At 41.5% G+C, this 14138-nt stretch overlaps 1 protein-coding gene across 2 annotated transcripts in view; it reads right to left on the bottom strand.

Moving 5' to 3' along the window:
* Positions 1–3617: 3617 nt before the first annotated feature.
* KIF16B (kinesin family member 16B) overlaps positions 3618–14138 on the bottom strand; it is a 133880-nt gene continuing 123359 nt past the window's right edge. The window contains exon 26 of one of the 2 annotated variants that reach the window (XM_042814757.1): positions 3618–5113. In XM_042814757.1, the coding sequence (XP_042670691.1) occupies positions 4955–5113 (159 nt within the window). In that variant the 3' untranslated portion in view covers positions 3618–4954. The remainder of the gene's footprint in view (positions 5114–14138) is intronic. The other variant, XR_006168172.1, reaches the window with a different exon arrangement.

Below are 14138 nucleotides of genomic sequence, written 5' to 3'. Positions count from 1 at the left end.
CACACAGCAGGGGGTTGGAGCTGGATGAGCATTGTAGTCCTTTTCAACCCAGGCCGTTCTGTGATTCTATGATCTGAAGTTGGAAGGGATCCACAAGGATCACTGAGCAGCCCCACACAGCAGCACCAACCCCAGTGTCTGAGAGAGGTGTCCCAGCACATCCTGAGCTCCAGCATCAGGGACCTCAACAGAGTCAACAGCTACACCCCACATAGTGTCATCCACGAACTTACTCAGTCTGCATTGAAATAACTTATAATAACTGAAATAACTCATTTACAAAAAAAAAAAGTATTTTTTCCCCACAACAATGTCAACAAAATGTGTTCACAGCAGCATTCTGCTCTGCAACCAACCGTTAAAAAAAACAACCACAACAACATGAAACAAAACATGGTTGCACGCAGTATATGAGAAATTCACTTCATAGGTCTGCCAAGGAAATATTTGAGGACTGCAGCCCTTCAGCCAGATCTTAGGGCCTGCTGTGCTCCACAGATGTTAACTGGTCACAAAGACCTCTCTGTGAGCAAGCATTTACATCCTATGAGTTTGGAAGCCAACAAGCTCCTGCTCTTCAACTTAGCAAAAGTTATCTACTTTTTCCCCAGGCTCTACGGAAATAGAGAAAAAAAAAAGCAAACCCAGGGTTGGATATAAGAATCTTGCTAAGTTGAAGAAATTTATTTCTTAGGGCTTTAGAGCTCCAGTGGAAAGATAAAGCAGCAAGCTGGCACATTACAAAACTGCAAGCTTTTCTCAGCCCAGTACACGTTTCTCATTTTTGTATACAGGATGCTTCACGTGGGCAACAAATAGGAGGTTTTGCAATAGTTTTTAAAAGCTTACTGATTAAACTGAGGAAATTTTGTCTGGATGTCTGCAGCAACACATCCATCGTCCTGAACAGTTGTTTTTTCGTTCGTTTTTACTTAGTTCAGTTCCTCACCTTATCTGCAACAGCTGCAAGAAGCCTGAAGCAATCAACCAAGTTCTACACAGTTGGGGCTTTTTTTCCTCACGCAGCAGCTTTAGGACTTAACCCACGGGCTCTTGCAGAGCCAGGAGAATGCTAGGAGCTCTGTAGCAGCAGCAGGGCTTTAGGGCTGCCTTTCCTACACGCAGCAGCACATCCAGAGGAAAAGCATTACGTTTGAAAGGAACAGGGCAGGTGTACGGCCGACCTGTGGGCGGCAAGCCGCCCGTCCTGCAGCCGCCCCCCTTCCCGCCATCATGGCGGCAGCTGTGCCTCACTGAACGGCCCTGCCCGGCCCTGAGCAACCGCCCCGCGCTCCCCACAGCCACGCATCGGTGTGCGATGGGCACCGGCTGGGCTGAAACCAGGGCGCGGGGAGGGCACAGCGCAGTGCTGACTCGAGTTAGGGCAGATACGAAGTGCACTAAGAGTAAAATGGCATCAGAAATTTGTCGAACGCCTGAGAGCTCACAGAGAATTGCAGCCGCCGCCATCGAAGCAGCCTGATGTGTGACACAAAGACAGGGTCGCACATCGCACTGGTTTTATGCTTTTGTTACTCCCTTTTTTTTTTTTATGTTTAAATAAAAATATTAAACATTAAAAGAAGTTTTGTTACGTGTACGCACTACATTTTTTTGATGCTTGACTACTGATGAAAAATTGTTATGGGGTCAAGCAAGGATAGGAGCCAAATGGGCTGCTGACTCAAACAGAGGCATAGCTTTAGGGAGGAGAGCAAGAACAATGGCCCCAGTTCAGCAAAGTACAAATAACCATTGCCTTTAACATATAAATAGTCCCAAAACAAAAGTTAAGCTTTGGCTTAAGGGCTTTGCTGACATGAAGCCCGCAAGCACAAATACAGAGGAACGCAGCAAAACGACCAGCCCCGGAGATGACTCTTCCACAAGAGTCAATATTTTGAAAGTAAAATTAATGGAAAATTCTATAGCCTGAGGAAACAGGGATGCAGTTTGGACATCTTGAAAATGGCCAATAATTTCAACATGCTCCTCAGCGTCTACTGAAAACTTCTGAAGAGACATAGCCTGACTTAAAGGTCATAGGTGATGATATTATTAAAAGATGCCTCTTAGTCTCACCTTTGGTCGTGATCATTTATTACACTCCGGATCACACTGAAGAATATATAAGAAGGTGGGAAAAGCTGATGGGGCCTGGGGCTGCAGTCCTAATTGCATGCTTACACTTGCGTTTCTCTATCTTTTAACTTGGTGACATTTTAAATTGAGTGATTAATCAGCCTTTACTTTGTTATTTGCAATCTACACATTAAATGCTACAGGCCAGATAAACTAGCCAACACAAATTAGCCACCTTATTGGCAGATTTATACCACCAGAGCGTCTGGTCCTCTCTGAATTAATTTGTACTGTAGACAGGAACCAAGCACAAGTCTTCTTTTAAATCCTTGTGAAAAATAGAAATATTCATACTTTTCACTCTGTCCAACTGTGATTTTCTCCAAATCCAAACTGACACCAGGCACGTGACTTGTCTCTGGGAGTCCTGCACACTCAGCCCTTCTTGTAAATGAGCATTTGCATTTGTGGCATGACAGTTTCTCTTGTCAGGTGCTGCACTGGCTGCTGAGGGAAAATGCTTGGCAACACCAATGGTTTTTCAGGTAGAAAATCTGCAGAAAGTGCTTTTGCACAGCAGATAAAGCAGCCTGCTATTTCTTGCTCTGCCAAGTTGGTCCCTTCACAGTAGCGGGACTCTGGAAATGATCTACAAACAACTATGAAAAATTCATTTAAAAAACTATTTAGCACTAATTCTTTATCATATGGCAGTGTAGTGAGGGAGAAGTAGACCAGGACAGGAGAGACTGAAAAGACTTTCTGGTACTGAAGCGTGATTTAGGGTCAAAGTTCCCCTGCCAGAATGAAATAGCAATGGGACGCCTGATTTCTACCCCTGTGAAGCACTCATACATGCCACCAGGGTAAATACAGACAAGTGAAAATAGCAGTCTTCCATTAATGTTTGCAGCAACATCAAACAACAGTCATTCCACTTGCACAGGAACCCAGCAAGCTCCCAGACTTGTCCTTCTCCTTCAGGACGCATCAGCAAAGCTGAATGAAAGAAGCAAGCTATGGAGTGGAAACGAAAACATGGCTTCCTATACATGCACAGAATACAATACATACACAGAAAGGTCCTGAGAGAGAAGGGAGGGCAGAAGTATGGGGCATGGGAAGGATGACAAGGCCACGTCTCTGTTAGTGATGGTGCGCAGTTGAAAAGACTGTTCCAGTGTGGACGTGCACAAGGAAGACTGGGAACAGCTGGGATAAGGGATGTAAAAACCAGCTTGGGAATCAACAGGTTTGACTGAATGTTTTGCTTTTAAAAACCTGGCTCCTAATTCGAGGTGCCAAGAGACAGGTATTTTAACAGCATTTGGGTAGAGTTACACGTATCGAAAGACATTCAAGCCTACCCTAGTATCGCTTTGACAAGAGGCGGCTTTGAGACTTTACCTTCACATCTGTTTTCACTGAAGAAAAACAAAACAATCATAATACTTTCAAATTTTAAGTGACCCATTTTAGTCAGTTTCTTCCTATTTTCCTTTTTTCCTGAATTTGAAATGCTTACCATAGCAGGATGGTCTTAGTAGTGGAAAACGGTCTTTATTTATCATCCTAAAGATAAAGCATTACTGTTTTTGTAATTTAGGTCCTGAAATGAAAGTGTTACCAGTGTTGTCACTTCAGGTTTTAATAATCATTGTCCACAACAAGAAATATTTGATTACCAGGACCTACCAGTGCTCAATGATGGCAACTCACAGATAATGCTTCATACTCCTAAACTTACATTCCAGGATGCATTTTAATAATAAACAAAAGCGATTAATTCTGCTTTTTTACAACCAATTATACATTGACATGTACATATACCCGGTTCCAGTCACAGTGTATACATATTTTTGGATCTGCAGCAATATGAGTTCTAAGTGTATATACATGTGCAAGTTTGAATATGTCCTGAGTAATTTTGAAGTACTATTAGTAAAATCTCATAAATTTTAACTGATGCAAATAAAGTTCAGGTTTTACAGTGCGATGTTATTATGAAGAAGCTGTTTTCCAAAAAAGAAATAAATATAGCACTCTGAGTTAGCTTTATGCATAGCTCTGAGCTCTGTACACTGCACAGTACCCACTCATGGTCTAGGTAATTAGGAAACGTGAAAAGATGCCGACTGCATTCTTCAGTAACTATTGCTTCCTTTACTGCTTAATTAACAGCAAGTGATTCGTTCTGCTTCAAAATACCCAAGTGTGGAAGACTTTTAAAGGTTTTAAATTATATTCTTTCTGCTGTATATGTTTTGTAAACATTCAAGTCACTCAGGCTCTTTAAATCTTCTGAGAAAAACTAAATCACGCAGACAAACACTTAAAATATACGTTCTGGGAGAAAAAAAAAGAAACAACAGTGGAGTATAAGCATTACCTTAAATACCACAATATGCTGTAAGAAATCAAAACAGGAAATGTTCCTTAAGGAGCAGCTTGGGCAGAAACTGAAAGGCTGCTCAGAAACTACTCTCTGTCAGTATGACACGCCAACACAGCGAACACGAGATGATCTCACAAGACCATAACAAATTGTCTGAGCAAACACGAAGAAGTGCTCCCACTGAGGAGTGGATCCAAACCCAGCATGAGTGTCAGAGCTTTCGTACGGTATTAACAGCGCAACTCACGAGCAATGTCTGTGTACTTCATGCCAGGAAAACACAGGCACTAATATGAGAAGTGGGAAAGAACTAAAGCTAGCATCAGGGTGTAGCAGTCTTTAGCTAGAGTTGGTTTGATGCAGCTTTTTAGGCATGAAAGAAGATATGCTTTCTTCCTCTCCTTCATTTCTCTCTCACCACAGAAGTGAAGGCACCACTGACTGTGCTCCTCTGACACGAGGGCCCTGGCACAGAAGTTAGCTGGTCCCATGACTGCTATAGTCAAAAACTCCTTTCCTGAAGAACGGTGAGAACTCACAGATGGTGTGTTTTGACAGAGTCGACCCCACTTTATCAATGTGCAGCGGAGATGATGGAGATTGCAGCATTGCAGTGAAAAAGCTCCTGAGGTATGTCTGTGGAACAAAATGCAAGATGTTGTAAGGCTTTCTTCATCCAGTCACACTGATTACAAATGCTTGGAAGAATTAAACAAACAGCAGTACCAAAAAAACCCACACAATAACATCTCCGTGGACTGAGTTCTTCTAGTAACCATCAGCATTTAAATCAATCATAGAACACATCTCCTGAAATGTCCATGTTAAGATGAGGAAAAGTAGAAAATAAATATTTCTCATTTTCTTTCCCTGCCAAGCTTGTTAACTGCTTTATTCTGCACTAGTGTAATGCTTCTGCTAATCATGACATGCTAATACTGCTGTCTAGCATTACAAAACACTGCAGCAGGTGCAAATCTCAAATCTATTCTGCAGGAATTTCACTACATATGGACACAAAAGGACTTCAGAAATCTTCCTCATCAAGGCTTTTGAACCTCGTGTGGAAAAGGATTTGTTTTGATCACGTCCATCTGCAACACTGTATGACTTCCATAGCATCTCAGAACATAAGAGTATCTTTTCACTGAGTTGCCCTCTCACCATTTTTTATTTTTAAAGAAGTCTGACACGTAAGAAGCATTCCCCTTCCCAAAAGTTAATATTCACCAACTGCTGCGTGACTTGCATCCATTTATATCCACAGAAATTGTGACAGATGTATATTAACACAAAGTTAGCTTTCAGAAACCTGATGGGGTTTCCTTCGCATATGGGCTGAATTATTACAATCATTTAGCATAGTTTAATAAGCCATAGTTATAAATTCTGAATGGTCACAGTAGGTAAGATGTTGATCAGGCAGGTGATAAAACATTACCAAATGTCACCCAAAGAGCTGCAGGGGAAATCTCATCTTGAACACCTTTGCTCCGTACAGACTGACCACAGAAAAAGGTAATTTGAGAAGTTATTCGCTAATCTGGGATGCAGTGGGAAATACATCTACAAGACAGAATGGCACAATAACCTACAAAAAACACAAAGTTTAGTCGTCTGAATGCAGCAACTTCTGGGTTATGAAAGAGGACCGTTCAGCAAGCAGTCCCAGTTATTTACTTCTCAAGGAGAATTTCTCCATAATGTAACAGCCTGTTATATATTTAAAGTACCTTGGAAACCAGCTATATTAATATCACAGAATGCAGGGTAACAACAACAAAAAGTAGCAGCTGGCACGTAAGGTATTCTCTTGGCAGGACTGGTGGATTTTCTTTTTTATTCAGATCTCCCACAGGTTGTATTAGAGCTCATGAAAAATATTCATTACAAAAAATACCTTCAAGATGAATTCCAACAGCCTAAGAGGTAATTTAAAGTGAGCAACAGATGTCATATCAGCATTTGTCATAATTAGTTCCCAAAGTAGGGCCCTTTAAAGCAGTCCCAGTCCAGTAATGCCTGAAGGATGAGTATGGTGGAAAATCAAATGTAAAACATAGCATACCATTAGAGTTTTAGCACTGTGCTGAAAAGTTACTGCAGTAATTTCAGTTTATGGCTACTGAAGGCTCAAAGGTACCAGAATTTCTCGCTGGAGACATTATAAGACCTATTGCCTTCACCTCGGTATGTATGGCCAGATAATTGAGTGTCATGCCTTTGCTGTAGAGCCATTATTCATTGTTTTGGCACAACAGCTCTAACGGAAGAGCCATAAATAAATAAATAAAATCCCTCTGCTATAAGCCTAACGTTTCTCTGACAGGGAAACACTAGGAACAGCAGGTATACTTATTTCCCCAGATCCGCACGCAGGAGTTGCTCTGTGAATATCACAGATTCTTTGAACATGAAGAAGATACTTGGGAAAATGACAACAAGCAGACTATACCAGATTAGGATGGAATTCATTTTCTGTGAAGGTTTCCAGCCATATGGCTTGGCATTATGTGCTCTTCAACAACCATTTCTGAACAAATTAGCCCTCTTTTAAATCCCATATCTGCATTTGCCCTTGTTTGCAATGCTGATATGTTAGCACAGCACAGAGCTGATGTGCCCTTGACACAAAGAAGCTGTTGCTTCAGTGCAATTAAGGCTGCTCTGCCCAGATACGCTGATTAGGAGTTAATTCCCGTGGATGGAAAACAGAGCTCACACAATTAGTGCGTATGCCCCTAATTAAAGGGCTGTGGAGAGGCAGCGAGGGGGAAGGTTGCTCTGTCCTGTCTTCTGCAGTGTGGACAAAGTTGAAGAATGTGGTAGGAGAAAATAAAGAGAGCTCCTTATCGGTGCATGGAAACAAGCTTCCCTAATTCAGATAGAATAGGCAGAGAATGAAGGTGACAGCAGGCAGGGAGAGCAGCAGGGCCACATCAACAAGGAGCATGGAGAGAAAACGTTGCTGGAGGTGTGGAAGGGACTCGACATGGAGTTTGTGGCAGCCCAGGAGGCCACTGGAAGCTGCTGGAGTGGCATCAAGGCTAGATGAGATTACCTCCTCTGCTGGGACCCAGTGAGCAGGGGGAGAGTTGTTTTCAGAGCTTTCATATTAAATTCACTTCCAGCAGCAGGTATGATTTTCGTCTGTTTACAGAGCAATGCTGTTGTTTGTGCTGAGTTAAAACTGGGTGAGAAGCACACTGGTATCTTTTGATGTGCTCCCTTCAAAAAATAAGAAGTCTTTGATGCTGGCAAGCTCATGGTGCCAACATAGGAGCACGTACAGATTTTATATAAATTAATGCTGTGACATCCTACCAGCACTTCTCGAATAGCATCTAAATCATTTTTCCTTGTATAAAAAGCTCTATTTTATAGCAACTTCACTTTTCTGAGGCTTGCATGATTAACTTTTAAAGAAAAAGCTACATAAATGCTGCAAATACACTAAATGTGGTGTGTCACTCATTTTTGCCTGTTAGCCTTTCAGGCCTACAGTCGTTTGTTGACGTTTAGTCTGGTAATCAGTATTCTTCAAAATGTGCTTAGGAGTTTCACTTCACCTGCTATGTTGTTGGATTTCCAGATAACATCCTAATTGCAAATCTGTAAATGTCTCAATGCGGGGTTACAGCACCCCAGCAGTGTAGCAGGAGCATAAAATGGATAACTTGTAAACAGTCCACACTGCTTACTCAGCCTAAACACACATCCAGGAACAGCAGTTTACAGAATGGAAAGACTCTTGGCGAGATTTGTAAAGACAGAAAGCCAGGTTTTAAAAAAAAAAAAGTCAAAATAGGAAGAGCAGCATTTTTCCTCTCTTGGCATGCATCATAATCTTAGCAGACTTTATCTTAAAATTTGTGCTACCACACTTGCAAGCTTTCATCTTGGATTCCAAGCATTAGAAAGTGATGCAAGACAGGAGAAAGTCAGGAGAGGCCCAAAGTTTTCTTTTCCTTTACTGGTTTGAGTAGCTTTCCCTCCAGTTTAATTATGCTAAAGGCAAAATGGTAACCATTTTGAAAGCTTACTAAAAATTATTATTTTAATAAGGTTCACTTCTTTATCAGAAGACCAGCGTTCATCTCAGGCTTGATCCATCAGCACAGCAAAGTCATTCTAATGATTTCTGCACTTCGTCATGATGTAGGGACCTCATAACTTTATATATTTTAACATAAATCCATAACTTAATTTAAAGTTATTAAAGTTATTATAATCAAAAAGCTTCCTTGCAAGTCAAAGTGTTCTTATCATCCTTTCGGTTGTGTCATATTAAGAGAGAATTCAGTTCAATGACATTGTTCTCATAATCCATTACAAACAGCGACAGCCTCAGAGACCAATAGCAGAGCTTAGGAAGAATTGGATTTTTCATTAAACTTTGGTCGGTTTCAAATCTCATCAACTCCAGCACTTCCAGAAAGTGAAAGGAATTTGGAACACCCTCCCCTGCTGCTGTTTCTAGCAATTTCCTCCCAAAAGAACCCCCCAAAAAGCAGTTTTAAATTCTTTCAATATAATACTTTGCAATTAGCATACTAAATACCGCCCACTGATATCTGACAGAGCTGAAAGCACCACAAATTTTCATTAGATAAGACTCACCAAGCTTTGGGGATTTCTGAAACAATAGCTCCTTTTTCCCCCCTTTCTTTTGACACCCACACATCCACCTGACAGTGAAAAATCTCTGCCCCAAGGTCACAGGAGGTCATCAGAGGCAGAGGCAGGAATAATTAACTTGCTCATCTAACTTTTAGCATCGGCTCTCCTCTCCCTTTAAAATAGATGCTAGCTTCCCTCGGCATCAATCACATAATTATTCTGTTGACTAGTGTTAAGTGCTGCAAGCTTTAAATCAAATCTTGATTTGAATTATTCATAGAGCAAAGCATATGCAGGTATCAGCAGCTGTTTTCTATAGGAAAGATATCTGATTATAAAAAAAAAGGAGTCTGAAGCATATCCCTGACTCTGGAAATCTGCATTATGCTACAATTATTGCACCTATTTCAGAGAGAACGTTCACAAAGTCAGCTATTCTTGAGGAAGAATCTGTCCCAGAACAAGGAACATGCTTAGCTGCCAATCTGCCAGCACAAAAGTAAGGATCCGCTCAGAAGGCAAAGCCTGCTGCAGGAGCCCCTCGTTACTGCAGAAATCAGCCATCTCCTGCCTTTGTCTCCTAGAAAGAAGCTGTCAGCCATATGCAAAGGGAAATGAACATTTCCGGGCCCTCTCCCAAATTAAGCAACTTTCTATTTTAGACCATTCACTGGTGTCTGGATGAGGAGAGAAACAAAGACTTCAGGGGAGGTTTTTCAAATACGAAGAGCTAGAGAAATGCCAGCCATCATTGCTAACAACAACCTCTACTGACAGAAAAAAAGCCTGGCTTAAATGACTCTGACAGGAGATGGTGTCTCATGGCAACTTCAGGTTGGCAGAGGGCCCCGTCTGGGGTGATTCTATATACAGAATCCAAAGAGATCTTATGTCTGCCCAACAAAAATAGGATTCAAACTCCTAATTGGATCTGCTTCTTCTGTGGCTTGTTGGTTTTTTGTTGTTTTTTTTTTCTTGCTGGCAAAAGTCAGAGGGAATCAGCAGGCTACCAGGAGAGGAAAGCTGTGGTTGCAACCAGCTTATATCAAGTGTGGAACGAAAGCCCTTAGCAAGAGTGTGGCAAGCTAAGCTGGCTCTGCCTCCTGCGAGACACAGAGATCACATTTTAAACACCAACAGGACTGGATTACCTGGGTCAGGAGCAGATGACAGGGACAGGAAGATTTGATATGAACTGAGTTTCAAGGGACCATGTTCTCCAAATTCTGCCAAATATCCCAACTTTATACAGCGAGGGGTGTTTGAGCTGCCTGAATGGAGGCATTCCATCCAGCCAGCAGTTCCAGCAGGCTTCTCTGCAAGGATAGCTCAGTCCTTGATGAACAACTCAGTTCATCACGGCAAAGCTCCTGCCCTGTGTTTGCCACTAAAGCAATCTCCCCTTCCCTGAGGGACCTGTTGAGGCTAACCGGCTAATTAGGTGTGAGTAATTGCCAGCATAATGCTCTGATTGCTCTCTAAAAGTACTTTCAGATCCATTTCTGGATTTGTTAAATATGAACGAGCGGCGAAAGAACTGGCAGGCAGCAAGAATATAAAATAAAGGTGGCATTGCTCTGCAGTAAACCAGCATGGAAGTATGGGGGACCGTACACAGACTACGATTAATATCATCACCTCCAGCCATTCTCCACCCGGCAGACAGAACTGCTCATGAGTGTTTTGGCCTTCTGTGATTTTGCTTGCTTTGTTGTTGCTGTTGTTGTTCTTAAAAAGAAGAAAATATGCGGCTTCGCTTCTTTTTCCCAGCAGTTTGACGTATATTATAAGATATCATAAAGCAGATCTCAGTAAAATATGTGAGCAGGACAGCAGGTAATATCAGTACCTCAGGTTGTATTTCAAGCCCTTCAGGATATATCTAATGTCACCTCGGTATCTGTACACATTCATCTCCTGCACACACCCCTAGGTCATTATGTGCCGTTGTGATTTCATAACAGAGAGAAAAGACTTAGTGCCTGGGAGACTACCCTGTGCCTAAAGGATCTTAGTCCCGTGAAATATATGGAATGAAAGCTTCTAGAATTACAGCACGATCACCAGGGCCGGTGTCTGTTGCATAAAGACCAGGCAGGCTGGCTGAATTCTCCTAACAAAAACGATAGTGTGAGACACTATCAAAGTTCTGCAGAGCTTCCTTGGGAAGTCAGAGGTAATAAATGCCTCCAGAATTTATCTGTCCCATGGGTATCGCAGGCCTTGCTCTGGTCTCACATGGCTTGTGCAAGCACAAGGAGATTTTTCAGGGGAATGAAGACAGATTCAAAATTGTTTAAAAATGACAAATCACAACTGCTAGCCAGAATATTCAGCAGAGGGCTGTCTCCTTCAGACTGGCAGACATTAATTAGGCTCAGGACTGGATTAACTGGCTTCACATTATACAAGCAAAGAATAAAGGACTGACTTGTTTTAATCAAATCCTTCCTGTTCACTTTGATTAGGCCTAATCAGAGGCGAGACTGTTTACAGATAATAATACCTAGTAGTTAGGCAGAAATGAAGGCCTTCCCAAGCAAGTATTGCCTCATCCTACCCCATAATCGTATGCCTCATACCTATACAGACAACTTCACACAGCAAAAGCTTGCCCCCAAAATGGAAGCTACCCATGTTAAACTTCCAGATGCCTCCTCAAGAGTCTTTGCTCTCATGTCCTCTTTCCAACGGCAAAAAGAAAACCTGGAAGCACAGGAGCACGTGCTGCTGGGGAAGAAGCAGACAGACAGCTGTGTGGGGAGCAGAACGATTGTTGCAGTGCAGGCAGCAGAAATCAGCTGCTGTGTGGTAGCCTGGCTGTGTTTCCTAAGAAACCCCTATTTAGGGGTTTCCCTTAACAGAAATAATGTATTTTTCTTTAATAAGGCAGCAAATGTCTTGCCAATTAGACTGTGATACACACAGGCAAGCTCTTAGCTTCTTAGAGCAAGCTTGTTTGTTAAGGAACTACATAGGAGGAGATATGATTGAAAAACCCCATCAAACAACGTAACGTAGCTCATTTGTTAGGGAACACATTTACTTATGCTGGATCTAAAAAATAGGGTATTGCTTTCGTAGCCAGGAACTTAGCTTTTGCTTTTGTTGGAGCTACCAAACAGACCTATGGAGCCTTGTGCACATGGCTGCTGTAAGGCACTGCATTGCCACCAACGTTGCAGCAATCTGTGCTGCTGGTAGACCTAACCCAGGGCTAAGAGAGAAGCAGCGTTTCTATCCACACCTTCCCTCTGGACACATTTAGAGGTACCTAAATGACTTTGGAACCAAGCTAGAAAGAACTGAGATCTTCAAATATCTAAATTCCATTAATAAAAGAAAACAGAACTTGCATTTCAGCCCCTTGGGAAATTCTGCCTCTGTTTTTAAGCCCAGCGTGTTGCAGATTCCTTGAATCAGGATTACAGTTTCCTCCATAGCATCTCCAGAGTGTTTGAGTGCCACTAAAATTTAATTTTACCCAGGGTGGCACTAGAATTTACTTGAATGCATACACCTTTTTGAATTTTTGTAACGTACAAGCATTCTGAGACATGCCAGTTATGATTCAAGGTGAAATTGCTCTCCTAGGTTTTCAAAATCCAAACTATTCATTATACCTATTTAGAGCATTTTTCTGTGCAAGTCTAATGGCATGAGCACATTATGTTGAATTACTATTATGCTGCATCGAATTAACTGCTGAAATCAGTCTACTTCCCAAATTACAATCTTATTCTACCTGAAATTCATTTAATTCTACAGGACTTAATATTTCTCACAACGTCTGCATGCTAAAAGCTCCTATTCACTGGCTTTAAGTAACTCCAATGAAAAATGGAAGAAAAAAAAAAAAAAAAGATGAGGAAAAGATAAAGCCAGTAAGGACTATGATTTACAGGTGGCCCATCAGTGTGATACTGCTTTGGGAAGTAAAAGGCTATAAAAAAAGATCAAAAAGACCCAGCTAGTGAAGGAAACCAATCTTTTCCCTGGAGCACGAGTCAAAACAAGTCCTGTCAAAATCTATTCAGAAAGAATAACAACAGAATTGATTTTATCACACATCTCTGGGTGAGCAGCGACGACGTGTCATCTGCTGGAGTGGCCTTGGCAAACAGCTACCAAAGCACTTGACATGCATCACCCTCTGCTTCCTTTGGTGAAATCGTATGCTGGAAAATGACTGATACTCTTGCTTTGAAAAGGTACAGCAATGAGTTCAAGCCAGTGTCCTTGGTCTAGCACTCCCGTTATTCATCTACCCACACCTGACTGTGGAGTGCCATTAGTGGAGACCAATCGAGGTGCACAACTACAGCACTTGATTTGCAGGAGGATACTGAGAGATTTATTCAGAACTGACAGCAGAACTCATTATGATGCAGAGCTAAACTAGACTTCATACCGCTGTCACGTGTTCAGAACTTCCTGAATCAGAATAAACGTACCTTATTTTTTGATACTCTAAAAAAAAAAAAAGGAAAGAAAATAGGCCCAGAGTTATACATTCTATTTAATTCTTTGTTTGAAACATTTTTAATGAACATTTTATCACAACAGATCTTTTTTTTTTCTTTGGAGGTAGGACCTGAAATTGTACACCTTAAAAGAGAAACACCAGAGTTACTGTAAAGGAGAATGCATTCTGTATGGAAGTTACCTCTAGCGAGCTCTGTGAAACAGGGTTTCAGACCTGATCTTGAATGAGCCACTGAGTTGGAGCAAATGAGACCAAGAGGTTGCTTGCATTTACTGTTCTTTCTTCATCTAGCAGCACGTTGCAATGAAGCTTGATCGGATTCATAAAACATTCATAAAACAACCCCAGGCTTTTATTTCACTTCTTCCAAACTATAATCTTCCTCTTCTGCTGCTATTATAAGACTAGCACCATTTGATGTAGGCCTGGCTGAGATTCATGGCTTGTAACCAAAGTAAGATTTTGTTGGTTTGGAATCAACTGTTGATGCACTCAACATCCTTAGTTCTACTTATTTGTATCTAGCGGATTGAATCCATCAGTAAAATGAAATGT

The sequence above is a fragment of the Centrocercus urophasianus genome, unplaced genomic scaffold (genome assembly GCF_019232065.1).
Source record: "Centrocercus urophasianus isolate 14NV4802_14NV808 unplaced genomic scaffold, USGS_Curo_1.0 seq_10, whole genome shotgun sequence".
Classification (NCBI taxonomy): domain Eukaryota; kingdom Metazoa; phylum Chordata; class Aves; order Galliformes; family Phasianidae; genus Centrocercus; species Centrocercus urophasianus.
This window is presented reverse-complemented; position numbering and strand designations above follow the sequence as displayed.